The sequence below is a fragment of the Aquarana catesbeiana genome, linkage group LG05 (assembly GCF_042186555.1).
Source record: "Aquarana catesbeiana isolate 2022-GZ linkage group LG05, ASM4218655v1, whole genome shotgun sequence".
Lineage (NCBI taxonomy): Eukaryota > Metazoa > Chordata > Amphibia > Anura > Ranidae > Aquarana > Aquarana catesbeiana.
The window spans coordinates 88,625,250-88,644,639 of record NC_133328.1 but is presented as its reverse complement, the minus strand read 5'-3'; the positions used below and the strand labels follow the sequence as shown (position 1 = coordinate 88,644,639).

Sequence of the window (19,390 nt, the reverse complement as noted above, 5' to 3'; positions counted from 1 at the left end):
TAGCAGCCAATAGGATCCCTGTATGCTGGAAACGTGTATACATTAGCTCAAATGTTTATATGCATACAGCATAAAATATGTAAGGTCATGGATGCAGCTTTGTGTATGGGCACATAGGATATAAAATGGCTGCCTTCATATCCAAAATAAAATGCATGCAGAGGTTTTTTTTTTCCTTTTTTTTTTTGCCGGTATGCATAAGCCCCTAAACGTCAAACTGCGTTTTTTTTGTTTGTTTTTTTGTTTTTTTTTTTTGTTTTTATTGCTTTTTAACAAGAAACAAAATTTTCAAAGTTTGCAAACCTAATGTCTGTTATTAAGGTAACTATGTCAGAGTGTTTAATAGATGCTACCTTTGTATACAGAGGAGTAAGCACAGAATCTCGGGATCCATTACCTTACAGGGGCACAGGGGCTTGTAGTCCTGCAGCTATTAAGCAACTTGTCAGTTAGATGAGGACGACCTATCAGATGTTTAGCTTCCTCCCATTTACAGCTAACGCTTAAGTAGTAAACCCAATTCTGTGCCTAGTAGAGAGCGTGAACACTGTATAGTAAGACTAGGAGCATGTACCATATACAAAATTTGAGTTTCCCCATGAACATGGATGGATGCCAAGCCAAAATTTTAATATAAAATAATTAGAAAAAAATAACACTTAACATGTCCGGACATTGACTGATGAGAACCGACCGAGGAAATGGCAGACTTAACTTTGAGGAACACTGGCCCCATGTAACAGAATTATTTTAGATTCAGAAAGGCACAGAGGAGTAATATTATCTGGTAAGAAATCTAATTGAGTAAACCTGTCGAAGAGTTCGGTTTAAATCGGAGTGAGTTTTTTTTGTGTAACTTGGGTACACATTTGCGGACTCATTTTGCTCTTTTTGCACTGCTACAAATCGTTGTTTTTCACAGTGCAAGTCTGAGTAACCTTCTATGTGGATGTTAACTTCTCAGTTTTTTTTCTATAAAGCCCTACTCCAGCCAAATCAAATACCTTAATCGTACAGTACAGAACAGGAAGTCCTAGACCATGGGTTATACTGTATGTTGCTATGTTCAGGTGATTGGACAGTGGCAAAAGCTTTGCTGGGAACGCCCCTAGTGCACCCTCATATAACCCAAACCACTCTGTTGAATTCCTTGGCGATGGACCTTTTCTCCAAAAACATATTTTTTTTTAATACTTTGATGCTTCTATCAAGATCCAAATGCTAGTTACCTCAGGTCTCACTAACCGTTTATGTATGGGTGACCCTCAACATACATCTTGAGAACTGTACCTGAACCCTGCAGCAGCGGGGCCAGACTGTAATGTTTGCTTTGGGCACTGGATCCTGCATTCGGCACTCACCTTGGCACATGCAATACGTGCAGTTAGCTGCAAGGTGCCAATACAGGTCCAGATAGGGCTGTGATCCATTCCTGTGGGACCCAGACCCCTTTTAGGGTATGCCCACCTTTTAATAGGTGAAGTTTGCCCCCCCCCTTCAGGAACTTGCAGATTGGATAAGGTAGGATAGGATTTCCCTGTTTTTGCGACCGGTCTGTTTTTTTAGATGCGGTATGTTATTCACTTTGTGTGATCTCCTTCTGTCAGTGTCTCTATTCTACTGGCGGTAGGTAACATTATTATAACGTTTGCATTTTTAAACTTGACAGGTTGCTGCCTGAATGGTGTCGTAGTTGCACCTGCCCTCCACATGTCTGCTGTTGTCCCCGGCTGTCTGCTTTTCCAAAATCGTAGCCACAGTACAGTGCCTTGCTTATTGCAGCTCCTTTCTCACACACACACACACTCTAATTCCACATCCATTTTGTGAGTACCCCACAAGGGATTCCCTTACTTAGTGATGGCAGAGACAAGGCATAGAGCAGTTAAAAAAAAAAATGCTCTTCAGATCTTGAGACCTCTGAGTGATTTGGATCCGGTGACCCTTGGTTTCTGTGGACCTGTTGCAGCTGTTTGTTGTTGTTGCTCACCCTTCAATTTTCAGAGTGGGTAGGGTTATATGAGGGTGCACTAGGGGTGTTCTCAGTAAGGCTGCAACTAACGATTATTTTCATAATCGATTAGTTGGCAGACTATTGTTTCGATTAATCAGATAAAAACCTAAAAAAAGGTGTATTTAGTTAATACGGAAAATTAAAAAAAAAGACAATTGATTCTTGAATATCTGTATACATTGGTAAATATAAATAAGCAGCTATATTGTTTGGGGAACAAAATATCTAATCCACTCTGAGAATAACAGATCGATAAATTACACTATTAGAGGTTGAATCTGGTACATATCATCAGACTCTGAGATCCCAATTTAAAGATTAAAAAAAAAAAGACCTAAAACACGGGTTTTGCAGATTTTCAGACAGGACTAATATATTATATATGACAGACTGCCTTCTCATAGACAAGTAGCTTGATACAAATTACCGCTGCCTGATGTCTCTTATGCTGGACATACATAAACTAATTTTCCTTCCAAAATTTTTGTCTTAAGAACGTTCGTTCGATTTTCTAATCGCAAGTGAAGTCAAATTGACGTTCGTTTTGGTCCACAGTGACAGGAAAATTCAAAGGAGCAGAATAGGCAACTTCTCGATTTTAATGAATGAATTTTCAGACTGTGTATGTGGTTTTCGTTCAGAAATTGCATTCATTTTAAAATTATTTGTTAAAAGCAAGTGAAATGTTCGAACCACATTCATCCATTCATCAAATGTACAAAGAATTTCGTAGGAATATTCTCGTACAAAAATTGAAAAGTACACTGCCTTGAAAAACTATTAATTCCCCTTGAAATTTTCCACATTTTGTCATGTTAAAACCAAAAACGTAAATGTGTCTTATTGGGATTTTATGTGATGGACCAACACAAAGTGGCACATATTTTGTGAAGTGGAAGGAAAATTATAAATGCTTTCAAATTTTTTTTTTTTTTTTTTTACAAATAAAAATCTCAAGAGTGGTGTGTATTTGTATTCAGCCCCCCTGAGTCAATACTTTGTAGAACCACCTTTCGCTGCAATTACAGCTGCAAGTCTTTTTGGGGATGTCTCTACCAGCTTTGCACATCTAGAGAGTGACAGTTTTGCCCATTTGTCTTTGCAAAATAGCTCATGCTCTGTCAGATTGGATGGAGAGTCTTTCCACAAATGGATTTAGGTCTGGACTTTTGACTGATGCATTCTAACGCATGAATATGCTTTGATCTAAACCATTCCATTGTAGCTATGGCTATATGGTTAGGGTGGGTGTCCTGCTGGAAGGTGAACCTCTGCCCCAGTCAAGTCTTTTGCAGACTGTAAGCGATTTTCTTCTAAGATTGCCCTGTGTTTGGCTCCATCTATCTTCTAATCAACTCTGACCAGCTTCCCTGTCCCTGCTTTAGAAAAGTATTCCCACAACATGATGCTGCCACTACCATGTTTCACGGTGGGGATGGTGTGCTCAGTGTGATGTGTAATTTAGTTTTCTGCCACAAGTAGTGTTTTACTTTTAGGCCAAAAATTAAAATTTTGGTCTCATCTGATCAGAGCACCTTCTTCCACATGTTTGCTGTGCCCCCCACATGGCTTCTCGCAAACTGCAAACGGGACTTCTTATGGCTTTCTTCTTGCTACTCTTCCATAAAGACCAGATTTGTGGCGTGCACGACTAATAGTTGTCCTGTGGACCGATTCTCCCACCTGAGCTGTGGATTCTTGCAGCTCCTCCAGAGTTACCATGGGCCTCTTGGCTGCTTCTCTGATAAATACTCTCCTTGCCCGGCCTGTCAGTTTAGGTGGACGGCCATGTCTTGGTAGGTTTGTAGTTGTGCCATACTCTTTCCGTTTTCTGATGATGGTTTGAACAGCGCTACGAAATATTTTTTTATAACGTAACCCTGCTTTAAACTTCTCCACAACTTTATCCCTGACCTGTCTGGTGTGTTCCTTGTCCTTCATGATGCTCTTTGTTCACAAAGATGCTCTAACAAACCTCTGAGGGCTTCACAGAATAGCTGTATTTATACTGAAATTAAATTACACACAGGTGGACTCTATTTTTTAATTAGGTGACTTTTGAAGGCAGTTGGTTCCACTAGATTTTAGTTGTCGGTATCAGAGTAAAGGGGGCTTAATACATATGCACCCCACACTTTTCAGTTATTTATTTGTTAAAAAAAATGAAAATCATTTTTCTTCCGCTTCACAATTATGTCCCACTTTGTGTTGGTCTATCACATAAAATCCCAGTAAAATACATTTACGTTTTTGTCTGTAACATTGCAAAATGTGGAAAATTTCAAGGGTTATGAATACTTTTTCAAGGCACTGTATATGGCCAGCATAGGACATTTTAGTAGCTGCAGCATGCTGTTTTTTAAATGTATTTTTTTTTAATTTTTTTTATCACCTGTCATGATGGGGTTAAAACTAAAATGAGCCTTTTTTATAGTACAAAAACGGCAGATAATCACTACTAATAATGGGTTCATTTATACTGTGAAACAGTGAAAGTAAATATTTATATAAAACTTCTATCCCATATATAATATATCCAGAAATAGGATATACGTTTTTTTTTTTTTTTTTTTTGTTTTTTTTTTTATTATAACTGGGAGTCGACATGAAGCTATATAAAGGGTGCAGGTGGGGATATGAATCTTTTATATTAAAGTAGTACTAAAGGCTGAGACTTTTTTGCGTGAATATAATAAATATAGTAGTGGTAAACTTTTTTTACTTTAAATTTAATTGTAATGCATTATATTACCTCCAGTCTATCAGCCTCCAGCTCCTCTAAGTTCAGATGCTGATCTTACCTACATAGAGCCCTTCAAGTAATTTGTAAACCTTGCATTTTTTTTTTTTTTTTAACAACAAACGTGTCATACTTACCTACTCTATATAATGGTTTTGCACAGAACAGCTCTGTTTCTCCTCTTCTGGGCTCCCCCACCAGTGCTTCTGGCTCCTACTCCCTTCAAAGTGCTCCTATAGCAAGCCACTAAGTATAGTATAGAATGCCCCTATAGCAAGGTAAAAAGAAAAACTTATGCCTTTTTAGAATCACTCGCTTCCTTTTCCTGCCCAGGACTACATGTCCCATGAGGTATAGCTCCTCACACATTCACAAGTTCTCAGGCACTGACATGTATGAACAGTGTTCTGAGCTGCATGTGTGCTGCACTGTATTTGCTGATATGTAAACGCATGCATTCTGTATGCAGGCCAACTAATTGGCTGACCAACTAATCGATTATGAAAACAGTTGACAAGTATTTTCATAATTGATTATGTTGATTAGTTGTTGTTAGCCCTATTTCTCAGCAAAGCTTTTGCCAGTGTCCAATCACCTGAAGGTAGCGGCATATTTCCCATGGTCTATGACTTGCTATCCTGTACTGTACACCAAGATATGGAATTTACAGGTAAGTCAAAATTCCCATTATTTGTTATGGATAGACTAGGGAGGGGTAAGAACCTCTGTCCAGCTTTTATTGTCCCTATTGGTGATATTATCCATTATTTTTAATAACACAGGATGTGATGGAACATTTCAGAAAATTGTGGGTGCTGACAATTTTTAGGTTTTAGTAGTACATTAGACATTCTAATCTTTCCCCAATGCTGTCTGTGCCTTCAGGCACTGGTGGTGGTTGCACCCTTCCTTTCTTGTAAGGTGATCAAAGGGGCCAGGAAGTGAGGGAAATCCAACCTAATAGAACGAAGGCTAGAAATTGCAAAATTGTGCCTTTTCCATACTCTTCCGAGAATCTTTTTGAGTAGGCAAATATTTTCATTTCCTAATCTTACATCATAGGACACAGGACACTTCACATTCATGATCACTTGTGTTATGCTGCAATGGCCAAAACAAAAAGGTAGGGATTCCCCACCCAGGCATAACCCTTCCCAGCTCAGCTAAGCCTCAGTTTTTAGCTACTGTCCTTAAGTGATGCATGATCCTACAGATGTCTCTCTGAAGAGCTTCTTTTGTGGGCTTAATTTTCTAGTCTATTCTGAACACCCTTGCTTGGGTAGAGAAGGGCCTCGTCACGATCAGCCAAAAAGCAAAAGCAAAGAGGGACTGTAGCAGACCCTGCTTGCAAGAGCTGGAACAGCCTGTAATGCTTCCCGTGGATTTTGCGGGCAGCAACCTCTTGGGTTCTGTATATTGGGTGACCTCGCTGGCAGAGTGTTTTACAGGTCCAGAGCAGTGAACTTTCTGGAGTGGTATCGAGTAGCAAATGTCTCTGACAAGGTGGCGCAAATGTAGTCTTTTACCTACTGCATAGGTTAAACTTTTGAGGCAGAGTGATACATCGCCGTGTTCAAAAGGGTTATTTGGCACACGTGTATTATGACATATTTGCCGCCGGTTTCTCGGAACAGTAACCTGTTAGATTTCAGGCTACAGTCTAATGACTTCTACTACACAGAACAGCTTCAGCTGCTTGGCCTTAGCCTCTGTTCAGCCCAGCAGCCTACAGTGCACCAGTACTGGGAAACTTTTTTCTGTTGGGCTTTACTTGCCACCTTTTGTATTTTGGCTTATGCCGACATTCCTTTCAGCTTAGTGTTCGCTCCCTGATAGGGTTTATAAAGGCTTTTCAACCCTCAGTAAGCCATGGCCTTGCACAGGCAGAGAGCAGGGGAAAGAACGATGAGATGGTCACCCAAAATGCTCTATTAGGTAGGGAGGACTCCCTGCACATTTCAGCCTATAATAGCTCAGCTAAGAGTCAAATTAGTTTTGAATTATCTGCTATTTACACTGTCTTTGGGGCACAATTCTCCAGTTCTGTTATTTCAAAGGAGGAATTCTCTGCAGAAATGAGGTTTTACGGCAATTAACCCGGCCATTTCCTACCTGACTAAGACTTTTACTCCCCTAGGGGATGAGGTCAAGGTTTTTAAAGGTGCCACTGATAAGGTGTTTGAGGCCCTATTTAAGGTGTCCCCCTTTCTGGTGGGAATGGCCATGTAGCCTCTGGTGAAAGAAGCTGTTTTAGTTGCAGCTCTGGAAAGGCTGCTGTCACATGGTGTTTCCAAGCCAGAGTTCCAGGCTATTCCTGACCTCAAAGGTCTCAAGTTCCTGAAGATACAGAAATTCAGGATGGAATCCACCCAATCCATGATTGCTTCGTCGTTGGGATTTCATGGCTTCAGTGAATATCAAGAATGCCTACCTACGCATCACAATTTTCTGGCCTCACAAATTAATTCTGTGATTTGCAGTGGAAGATTACTACTATCCCCATTGTGGGATGATGGCATCTCTGGAAGCAATCTGCTTAGAATCAGATAATATCCCACAAATTGTACAGGTCCTGTAAAGGTTTGGTTAAATGCCAAACCTTCAGAAGTCATCTGGCGTACTCAAGCTTCATCCTTGACATGGCACAGGCAAAACTGTTACTTTAACAAAAGAAATGACAGTCTCTTTGGTCCCAGCTGGAGTCCCTGATGTCCTTTAAAGTCCCTCAATCCGTGTCTGTGTGAAAGTGCTGAGGAAGATGGTGGCCTTCTTCGATGCGGTCCCCTACATCCAGTTTTTTTGCAGAGCTCTTTAGCCCAATATTCTGTTGGTATGGGACAAATGTCAGGAGTCGACCTGCCAGTGCATCCCACTTTCAGAACTAGTTCGGCTGTGGAATAGTGGATATCCATGCTGATGCTGGATATCAGAAAATCCCTTTTCTGATGAATTAGAAGGCCTTGCTGGTGGTTCGTCTGACTGTTGGGCTGAGGGGGTGTCTTTAGAGAAGTTCTTAGTTTAGGGAACTTGGTTGTCAGAGGAGCGGGAGCTGACGATCAACATCCTGGAACTTTGGGCCAGTCGGCTTGTTCTCCTACACTAGTTTGACTAATTTCACGGTCTCTCTGTCAGGGAGGAGTCGGACATTTGTTTAAATGTGAAATCTCTGCGCTGGTCTAAATGATGAACAGCTGCCACTCGAGATCAGGAATAAGGTAAAAAAAAAGTATTGATATATTTGGAGCGCTATTTCCTATGTTAAATCATATAAAATGTGACAATATATAATTTATAAAGTGATCATTGCGCATAGGATAATACGTGTTGCAAATGTACTTCAATATAATGAAAATTAATAAAGTGACTGATGCATAAACCACAATATAAAAACAGTGCTCATAAAAGTGAAAAATGAATAAACATTCAATAAACTTGACATTGCCTCGACTGTAATATATGCATCAAAGAAGTCACTTTGGTCAGGAAGAAAAGCAGCTCTGAACGGTGTTGTTCAGAACTTTACATTTCAGTCCCCTCCACCACACACATTCTCCGCAGGAAAAATTGTCAGTCAGACTTTCTCAGCTGTGGTCAGCTTAATCTGGGAGAATGGGTCTTTCCCACAGAGGTGTTCCCCGAGCTTTGTCTGGGGGGGGGGGGGGCACGTGCGCCAGAAGTGGACCTCTGGTCCAGGGATCCTTGTCTGTGGTGCATACCCTGGGGAGTCAAACGTGTCAAGTGTTTTAGAGTTTGTTCATTTCATTGGCCAGAGTAGTAATTTATTCTGGCCATTGAAGTGCATGAACGCTCAAGCGCTAAAAGTGCCTATCGTTTAGAAGTTTATGCCCCCCCCCCCAAAAGCTCCTTTCCTGAATGTCATTTTGATGCTTTCATATTTTTAAGTGCCTCTGCCTCTAAATGCCTATGCGCGTATGGACAGGTCAAACGCCTGTTTTACAGGTGCAGTGTGTATGAGACCTAAAGGTGTAGGACATTCTAGTGGTCCTGATCGCACCTGCCTGGCCAAGAAGAACATGGTATGCGGATATCTGGACGGGGTGAGTTATATGGCGCTAGGGTAAAGGTATGGATAAAAGTCAGTTAGATTAAAGTCCCTTAAGAGTTACATAAATTGGTCCTTAATATTCATTGCTAAGGAAATGATGTTCAATTAAAACATGGTTGCAGCTCTCCTAAAAGAGGATTGGATTGCACTCTTTAATCTGTGTAAAAAGAAAGCATAGGAAGCACCACCATCTAAGTGTAGATTGTTAGATGAGGATCAAACCAAATATAAAAATTGCACTCATATTTATTGAGAAATTAAAAGCATACTTCCACGTGAAGAAACTGCAGAGCTCGGCAGGATCACTGCTGGGTCAGCAGAGCTAGGCTTGGAAGCATGTTGTCAATCAGGCTGTGGAGGCACTGCTGAAGTGGATGGATCAGTCCCGAGGCAGCCGAGGTTAGCGGCGGTGTGTAGGCCAACACCGGAGAGGATCCAGAGGATGTGGAGATCGTGGGGGCGTGGTTATGCATTTTGGGGCACTCAAAGCCCCTTTGTCAAACCATGTAGGAGGATTGGATGGAGAGCTTTTAAGTACAAGGGGGAGAGAACTGTGCGGGCTATATGTAAAAGAGTTTGACAGATCACCGAGGACTGCTGTCAAACAGAATCAGAAAGCCACTCTGTTTTAGCTGTGTCCCACACACTCAACATAACATATGAAATAGGACATACTCTATACAGGAAATGCCAAACATGTGAAAATGACTACAGGGAATGGAGAAACATACAGAAAGCAAAAAAGGGAAGAAGAGCGCATGGCCAGCGTCTGTTCAAAAAGCGGCAGCCGTGCACATCTACATCCTGCACAGATGGACAAACAGACGGGCAAAATGCAAAACTATGGAAGGAAAATTAGAAGTATCTTTTGTGTATAAATGCTTGTGTACGTATTCATTAATGTGAAAATCCAATAACTATGTATAGATGGACATTGTATAAATGGATAAAAATGATAATGATGAAGAATTTTTTGATTAATGGTAGACAATATACACATAAAAATGATAGGTTGAATAAATGGAGCACATGTACTACACAAAGTACATAATAAATTATATGGAATATTGTGTAAGTGTGCCCATGTACAGATGAACAACGAAAAGTACAGATGGATGAAGTATGTATTAAGGATAAGTATAATTGAAAAACAAATTAGAAATGAATTTAAATCCTAATGTTTTTAAAGTGGTTGTAAACACTCAAGGGTTTTTCACCTTAATGCATTCTATGCATTAAGGTGAAAAACCTTCTTTCATGCTGCAACCCCCTCCAGTGCCCCCATTTTACTTACCTGAACACGGTCTTTTTCTCCGTGGTGACAAGCTGGTGTCTCGTTTCCCGATTGGATAGACTGATAGCAGCGCAGTCATTAGCTCCTGCTGCTGTCCGTCAAATCTAATGACGCAGGGGGCTGCACCGAGTCCTGCTTTCTGTGTCAATAGACGCAGAAGCAGTACTCGGGAGCGCGCCGGCACAGGTTTCCCGAAGGAGGAGCTACTAGCGCCGCTGAGGGACCCCAGGAGAGGAGGATCGGGGGTCACTCTGTGCTTAACCAACTGCACAGTGGAGGCAAGTATGATATGTTTTTTATTTAAAAAAAAAAAAAAAACCTTTTAATAACCCTTTAAAGGCAAAGAGTTTTTATTGTGACGAAAGGGGGGAGAGAGATAGTATACATATTCTAGTAATCATGATGAAAAAGGGGTTAAGATTAATAGGGAACAATGAATACCCATAATGGAATGCGTGTTGGATGGATAAATAAATGGCAAATGATACAAAAATATGTGTAAATGTACCCATGTACAGATGGACAAAACGACAAAAATTTACAGATGATACATATGTTTTTGGGTAAAATGATTATTATTAAACATGATTGAGCTGGAAAACAGACTGTGAGCTGGTGAGCTGCATTTATCAGTGTTTTTTTTTTTTTTTTTAGGTTAGAGCGTTTTTACAGCTGAAAAACTACTCTCAGAACCCACTAGTTTTGTTTTGTTTTTTGTTTTTTTAAAGCCAAAAAATGCCCCAGCCAAAAACTGCTGATAACAGCCTATGTGTGCATGGACACATAGGATAACATGATGAGGAGTTTGACTGTAGAAAAAAAATGTCTGAAGCCTAAAACAGCTGCTGTAAAAACCTCCAAAAACATCCAGTGTGCGTGAGGCCTAAGTCTCCATTTCTTAATTTAGTCCAAATCGAGCAAGGGTGTTTAGCGTTAAATATCCAGTAAAACCTTGTAGAGACACTAGTAGGTTTTTCATCGTTCAACCCAGCAGGGCTAAAAAAAAAAAATCTGACAGCTCAGGAGGAGCCGATGTACTATCTATGCGACGTTACTACCGTGATCTCCCCTGCTGTTCTATTGTGTTCTTACAGGGGGAGAGCCTCCTGTCAGCGCTTTCAGCCATATACTGAGAGAGCTGATCGGCAGACCTTTTTGGTCATGCCCCTTCGATAAACCAAGCCGAATTGCCAGCTTCTGTTGGACCAACAGTACACGCGGGCCGAATGCCGCCTGAAATTTCGGCCAGTGTATACTAGGCTTTAGTTCCTAGTTCGCTTAATTGTTTTGAACCTCTCCACCCTGGAAAAAATATTGGGAATGTGGTCTATTATCCATACCTGAAGGCCGCTTGTTGGATTTGTTGTGAGCAGCTTTAAAGTGTCTGGGCACACTATTCTCCCTTCTTGCTCAATGGCATGTCTGTGTTCACCAAATCTTACCCTTAAGGATTGAATGGTTCTGCCTATATGTACAGTAATAATCCACAAGGGCACGTATAAAAGAACGGAAAAAGTTAAACACTGGGGAATATTACTACAGGATCCCAAACTTGGAGCCATAATACCATTCCAATCTAGGTTCACTTTCTGTCGAGCCCGTAACATTAAAAGCAAGATAGCTCCTGGTAAACTCAGGGAGGGTGTACCCCAATACATCAGGGGATCTCTTTCCCAATCTGACAGGCATGTATAAATGTTATATAAGAAGCAATGTCTAACATGTTCATTCGTACAAAATGGTCAAATGTCTTTTAAGACCAATGGAAAAGAATACCCTATCTCAAGGCTTGACAAATTTGCTTGGAATCTAGGAGCCAGTTTTTTTTTTTTTTTGCAATCATGCGGAATGGCCAGCTTCTGTCGGACCGACTGCCATACACATGGGCCTAATGGCGGCCAGTTTTTATTGAACCGGCCGATTTGGCCTGGCATTTGGCCCGTGTATACTTGGCTTGATGGTGCGATGGGCAGCGGCTCAATAGGGAAGGACAGTGCAGCAAGGTGGGGGAAATAGAAGATCCAGTAACTCATGCCACCTTTAGGCCCCATTTAAACGGGCGCCTCCGCTAAGCTGAATCCGCTTGCTCAGCTGGGATTTTTCCTCTTATCCCTGCTGAGCAGGCGGATGACAGGTCCTATCCGCTCCGCTATGCAGAGTGAAAATGGACACAGTCCGGCTCTCCTCTATGGGGCAATCGGATAGAAATGGACCGCCTGTCCATTTCCATCCAATCCGTGAGACTGATGGAAAATAGGACCACCATCTGTCTGTTTTTGGCGGACAGGATCGGATGGCGGTGGGTGTCAGCGGACATATGTCTGCTGCTCCATAAAGGAAACTGGAGGGTCCGATCAGGTCCGCCTGAAAAACTAACAGGCGGAACTGATCAGACAGCCCGTGTGAAAGGGGCCTTTGGCTCTGTGGCTGTGGCATGACAGGGAAAGAATGAAAAATTAATAAAACATTTATTTGAAATAATAAAAAAAAAAATAATAATGAATAAACTGTTTCCATTTTTGTGAAGGTGTAAATGAAACTGAAGCCGTTCCAACCAGCTGCCCCACTCACCGTTTAAAGAGAAGCAAAGGAATTTATTTTTTTTTGCAGGTTTATACTTGCCTAGGTGGATGCAGCATGGATCCAATGCTGCATTTGTCCCCCTCTGCACCTCTGCAGTGAGAACTGAGCGATCGAACACCACTGATCACTCGGCTTTCCGAGTTCTGTGAGCAGGGAGCTGCAGACTGTCAGTCACAGCTCTTTGTTCTTCTCCCTCTTCGCTCATTGAAGCGATGGGCTGTGGAGGGGGCGGATCGCTGAGAAGCTGAGCTGGGTGTCAGTCCAAGCACCTGGCAGATCCAGACTGCACGGTCGGGATGACGCAGTACCTGGACTGATATTGGTGACATCAGCAGAGAGCGTACTTTAGTCCGCTCGTTGAAAACAAGTCACAGGAGTGCCAAACTAATTGCATTCCTGTGATCCATAGAAGAAGTACAGCCAAACAAGCTTTGGCTTTACTTCTCCTTTAACGACAGGGTGCCAGATCAAGCCCTTCAAACCTATTCTCCTCTTGGAAAGGAGATGGGTGGGCAGTGAGAACAGGTAGGGGTAAACCTTAGTACCAGTTCCCCGATGTAAGCCTCTCTCTCCAGCAGGCTGCAAATCCGCGGGGGATGCATGGGGACAAGATACCTGCCACAGTGTAGCCCAGGAGCCAGGCTGCTAATTCTAGTTGCCAATGCAACATGGCGCCTGGGGTTTGAGCCCTGCCCTATCTCCAAATTGTATACTTGCTCCACTGGTTTTGTGATCTATGCTTTTACGTGCCCTTGTGGCTTCTTATAGGCAGAACCATTCAAACCCTAAGGTTAAGATTTGGTGAGCACAGACGTGCCATTCAGCGAGAAGGATGCAAGTATAGTGTGCCCAGACACTTTAAAGCTGTCCACAAGAAATCTAAAAGCATTCTTATAGTATGGATGATAGACCACATTTCCAATATTTTTTTTTCCAGGGCGGAGAGGTTCAAAAAATTATGTGAACAAGAAACTTACTTGATATTTACTATAAACACACTTGCTTAATTTGGACTAACACTATAATATGAACATGCTATTTTTCTCTCCCCTTTTTTCCCAATAACTTATTCTAAAACTGTCGTCTGTTTTCCAGCTCAATCATGTTTTAATAATAATCATTTTACCTAAATACACATTTATCCATCTGTACATTTTTGTCTTTGTCCATCTGTACATGGGTACATTTACACACCTTTCTGTATTCTTTGTATTCCATCATGGGTATTCATTGTCCCCTATTTAATTTTAACCCCTTTTTTTATCATCATGAACACTATGCTGTGGATACATATTTATTTATTTATTTATTTATTTTTCTTTTCTTCACAATAACTTTTTTTTTTTGTCATTAAACGTTAGGATGTAAAATCAATTTTAATTTGTTTTTCAGTTATAGTTATCTTTAAAGTGGATGCAAAGGTACAAGGTTTTATACCTTCAAGCATTCTCTGTGTGCAGCAGCACCCCCCTTAATACTTACCTGAGCCCCCTCTTCATCCAGCGATGTCCACGAAAGCCTTGCCTCTCCCTGGACTCTCACTCCTCGTTATTGGCTTTTTTCAGCAGCGGAAGCCATTGTCTCCTGCCGCTGTCAATCACAGCCAGTGAGCCAATCAATAGACAAAGGGGATGGTGCAGTGCCGTGTGTGTTGACACACAGCTGCTGATCGGGAGCACGCCTGCTTGGGTGCCCCCATTGCAAGGGAGGGGCCAGGAGCGCCGGTGTGGGACCCGAGAAGAGGAGTATCTGAGTTGCTCTGTGCAACACCACTACACAAAGCTTGCAAGTATAACATGTTTGTTGTTTTAAACAAAAAAAAGAACAAGACATTACAATCACTTTTAATCATCCTTAATACATCATCCGTTTGTACTTTTCGCTGTCCATCTGTATATGGGCACACTTAGACAATATTTCATATAATTTATTAGGGGTGCACCGAATGGAAATTTTGGTACCGAAAATATATATATTATATTATATTATATTTATTTATTTTTTTTTATATGTAAATGTATTATATTCCACTTTTAATTAATATCAATTTAAATTAATATGAGTTTATTGTTGGCCATTATTGGCACCTTTTTGTGCAAGAAAAGCTCAAGCAAAATGCAGTCTTTGACCATTTTCTTGTATCATGTCTGCAATCTCTTACTTAAACTGACACATTGCTAATAGTATTGGCAACCTTTTCATTCAGTGCACCTCTAGCAGACATGATACAAGAGATGATCAGAGACTGCAGACATTCTACAGGAGATGATCAGAGACTGCAGACATTCTACAGGAGATGATCAGAGACTGCAGACATTCTACAGGAGATGATCAGAGACTGCAGACATTCTACAGGAGATGATCAGAGACTGCAGACATTCTACAGGAGATGATCAGAGACTGCGGACATTCTACAGGAGATGATCAGAGACTGCGGACATTCTACAGGAGATGATCAGAGACTGCGGACATTCTACAGGAGATGATCAGAGACTGTGGACATTCTACAGGAGATGATCAGAGACTGTGGACCTGATACAGGAGATGATCAGAGACTGCAGACATGATACAAGAGATCGATGCAGCCTTCCCAGTGCCCATGAGCTGCTGCCTGCCTGCCGGTGCCCATGAGCTGCAGCCTGGTAGTGCGATCTAACCCTGTGTCACAGAGCTGGATTTGAATCGCCGGACAGCCGCTATAACAGTGTCCCACCTCCTATGACACACGGCACAATGATTCCCGGAATTGGATCAGTGTGCCATCTATCACAAGAGCCGGTCTAGGACATTAGGACATTGTTACAGCTCTGCCCGGCGATTCAATCTAGCTCCGTGATGCAGCATGAGATTGCGCTACCAGGCACTGGTGAGGCTGCATCTGACACTTGCAAGGAGAGGAGGAGGGAGGGGAGGACTCTGATAGGGGCGCTCCAGGATGACATATGTGCGGCACCCGGCGGGGTGGATAAATACACATTTATCATTTTTATCCACGTATACAATGTCCATCTGTACAGTTATTGGATTTGCACATTTAATATGTACACAAGCATTTGTACCTAGTTACTTCTAATTTTCCTTTATTAGTTTTGCATTTTGTCTGTCTATGCAGGATTGTGGATGTGCGTGGATGTTTGGCATTTCCTGTATAGAGTGTCCTATTTCATATGTTATGCCGAGTGTGTGGAAACTGAGTGGCTTTCTGATTCTGTTTGACAACAGTTCTTGGTTATCTGGCAAACTATCTTACATAATTCCTGCCCAGTTCCCTCCCCCCTTGTCCTTATGAGCACTCCCTCCAATCCTCTTACATGGTTTGACAAAGGGGTGGTCCTTGTTGCCCCGAAACATGTGACCACACTCTCCACGTTATCCTCTGGATCTTCTCTGCATCTCCGCCTTGGCTACGCTTTACTATCGGTGTTGCCCTCCACACTGCTCAAGCTCACCGCTGCAAACCTCGGCTGCCTCGGGACTGATCCGCAGCCATCAGTGGTGCCTCCACAGCCTAATTGACATCCACTTTCCAGCCGCTTCCAAGCCTAGCCCTGCCGAGCGCTTCAGTTTCTCCACGTGGATGCCTTTTATGCTTTTAATTTCCTAAAAAATGTGAATGCAATTTTTATATTTCGTTTGATTCTCATCCAGCAATCTACACTTAGATGGTGGTGCTTCCTATGCTTTTATTTTTATGCGGATATCTGGAACCTCTTGGTAGACAAGCCGTGGGCTCTTCTGGATTGGCCAAATTTGCTGTCACAAGGTCTAATTTTCCATCCTGCTTTCGGTCGCATGCTTTGATGGCATGGCTGTTGAAACCCAAGTCCTGAGGCATAGGGATGTTTTTAGTCAGTAATCCCTCCTCCTGAAGACAAGACAGCCGATGATCAGAAAGGGTGTCTATCGTTCATGGAAGGCTTTCTTTGTCTGGTGTGAGGCTTGTAAGTTTCAAATCCAACAGTATGTCATGGGGTGCATTTTGGCCTTGTTGGGGAAGTGTGTCTGGCTTAAATTACCATCAAGGGGAAGGTGGTCATTCCGTTTTAAAGACCTATTGCTTCTCATTCTTTGGTAAAAGCCTTTGTACAGTGTCAAGAGTCAGCCTGGGGCAGGGTTTAGAAGGGGTTATTTGAAGGGGCAGGTACTTCCCACTCAGACCTACTTATTGCCAACTGAGTTGAAAATGTCAGAGAGAAGTGTATTTGGAGAGAGATGGCTGTTGAGCTATCAAAGCTGAGAGGAGCTTAAAGCTGGAAGGACCCCTGTTACCTATGACTTCATCCTGCTGGGTGAGCTTTCATTATTTCTGCCTGCTGGGTCACCGCCTTTTGCAGTCCTGCTAGCTGTTCAACCAGTAAGCGGTTTGTTTCCCATTGCACAGCGATTGCCTGGGCATTAACCATTGCCAATTGTTTAATTAGCTCCTCCATGGCTTGTTCTGAAGATTTCACAGCCTGTGCAACTTTCAGCCAGGACATGGGATTGGCTTGTACCCCTCAAACTGCCCAATGCATAGCTCCACCAATTTGTAAGGGATCAGGGGGTGACAAGTCGGCTCAGACAGTTCAGTCAACTTAAAAGGCTTTAGTCAGCAAAAAGCAACAGAAAATTGACAAGCTTTGTCTTTTATAGGCAGTTCAAACAACACAAAAACTCTTCTTAGCAGTATAAGACAGTTCTTTTAAATAATGCTCAGCATCCCAGCCACAGCATATAATATAGCAAAGTCCCAGTTCAGGCAAGCTCACCCAGCAGGATCAAGTCATAGGTAACAGGGGTCCTTCCATCTTCAAGCTCCTCTCAGCTTTGATAGCTCAACAGGTCTGAAGGGGAAGTACCTGCCTGCCCTCTTCCATTAACCCCTTCTATACCCAGACTGACTCTCCACAACAGGGTGTCACACAGATTGGGTCGCCCGCTCCAGGGGGACCCCTTTGTTTTTGGTGGACCTTAATTTGGTTTTGACTGTTTTGCAGAAATCTATTTGAGGTTCTTCAGGAGATTCGCTAGTCTCTCCTAATCTGGAAGGTTGTTTTTTGTTACGATTACTTGCAGGATGTCAGAGCTAGCTACACTTTCCTGGTTCTTTATCAGGATAACATGATATTAAAACCTTGTTTATCTTTCAATACTTGGTTGCTAGGTGGTTTTGTCAAATTATTTCTCGGGTATTAAGGATCAGGTTCTATTGTACCATGAATGTCAGCGCTTCCTGAGCGATTTCACCATCAAGCTTCTGTTTAGGTTTTCAAGGTTGCTATTCATGTTTATGATGTTCTGCCAGGTAGGTGTTCATACCTCTATGGACACCAGTTCTGGGCGAAATGTCTTGTGGCGTTTCCCCCTTTCTGTTTTTGGCGTGTTGGCCAAGTTGTGTTGCCTACCCCTCATGGTCGCACTGATTTGGAACATCCTAAGTTTTCATTAAAATGAAGTGCCCTGTGATGTACAATTTAAGGAATTGAGATTTTTGGTTTACCTGTAAAATCCTTTTCTTGGAGTACATCACAGGGCACAGAGATCCCTCCCCTCTTAGTCTGTTCCCCACTGCTTGTTACTAAATTGAGGCTTAGCATGGCTGGGAGGGGGTTATTCCTGGGTGGGGGATTTCCTAATTTTTTCTCTTGCCCAGTGTTCATTCACTGGAAAGTGGCACTATAGACGAGGTAGTCATGAATTTGAGGTGCATTGTGTGGTGTATGCAAATGCTGGCCATAGACTGTTCCTGCTGAACCTCCCGACATTCGAATCGTGTATATGGACAGGCTGAATGTACCAATTTGTTTGATCAACTTGGGTACAACCAGCCTGTTGGATTTGCAGGAACTGAATTCGCTCAGTGTATGGGCTGCTTAAGAAAGACTTTACATGTAAACCATAATTTTCCATGTTGCATTCTCCAGAGATTTTTACATTTCCTTCTTTTTTTTTTTTTTTTTTTTTTTTTTTTTTTTCATATAGTACCCAGGGAGTCACTGTTAGTCTGAATGCAACTACAGGGGGCATGTCATCATTTGACCTCTCTCAAAGCATAAAAGAGGAAGAAGAGGAGTCTCCAGCTGTAGAAGCTGATCTTCAAGAGCCTGAGAATGAGGAGGTATATGAGGAAGTGGAAGACATGGAAGCTGGTGCAGAGGACTTTGTGGAGTCCTATGAAGACAATTACGAAGTACCTGATGAGCAGATAGAATATCAGGATGACGAAACCACTGATGAGGTTTTAGACCTTGAGATCACTGAGCCCCTGGATGAATTTCAAGTAAGTTGTCCTTTCTATCTGATTGTGTCGCTTCATCTGCCTGGAGTTTAAGAATGGTTTGAAATCTATTCTCCTTCTGGAGGAGAGATTAAAATTAGACCTATTATCAGTGTCTGCCAGTTTCTTTATCTAGATTGTGACAAACTTTGTGTTGACAGCTTGTTTGTTGGCAAGTAACACTCTTTGTCATGATCGATGGTAAAACAGAATCATGACCTTGAGGATTGTATCCTCGTGGCTAGAAAATGCTTTGTGTCTTGGGTCCACTGGCAATTGTTCATACTGTTTAATGCAAAAGCTATTATCCATGCTTTTGAGCAAGATCTGATAAAGTCATCTAAAGCTAAAAGATTATTGACTTCCTAAAGACATCTTTAAGGTGCTTACGCTAAAGGAATGATTGATTGCTTTCGCCAGTCATCTTTGTAACTAAT

The 19,390-nt window shown here is 42.0% G+C and overlaps 1 protein-coding gene across 5 annotated transcripts in view; it reads left to right on the top strand.

The window, feature by feature from the left end:
• RBM33 (RNA binding motif protein 33) overlaps positions 1–19,390 on the top strand; it is a 264,644-nt gene that overhangs the window by 38,320 nt on the left and 206,934 nt on the right. For all 5 annotated transcript variants that reach the window (XM_073629949.1, XM_073629950.1, XM_073629948.1 and 2 more), the window contains exon 5: positions 18,659–18,956. In XM_073629949.1, coding sequence (XP_073486050.1) covers positions 18,659–18,956 — 298 coding nt within the window. The remainder of the gene's footprint in view (positions 1–18,658; positions 18,957–19,390) is intronic.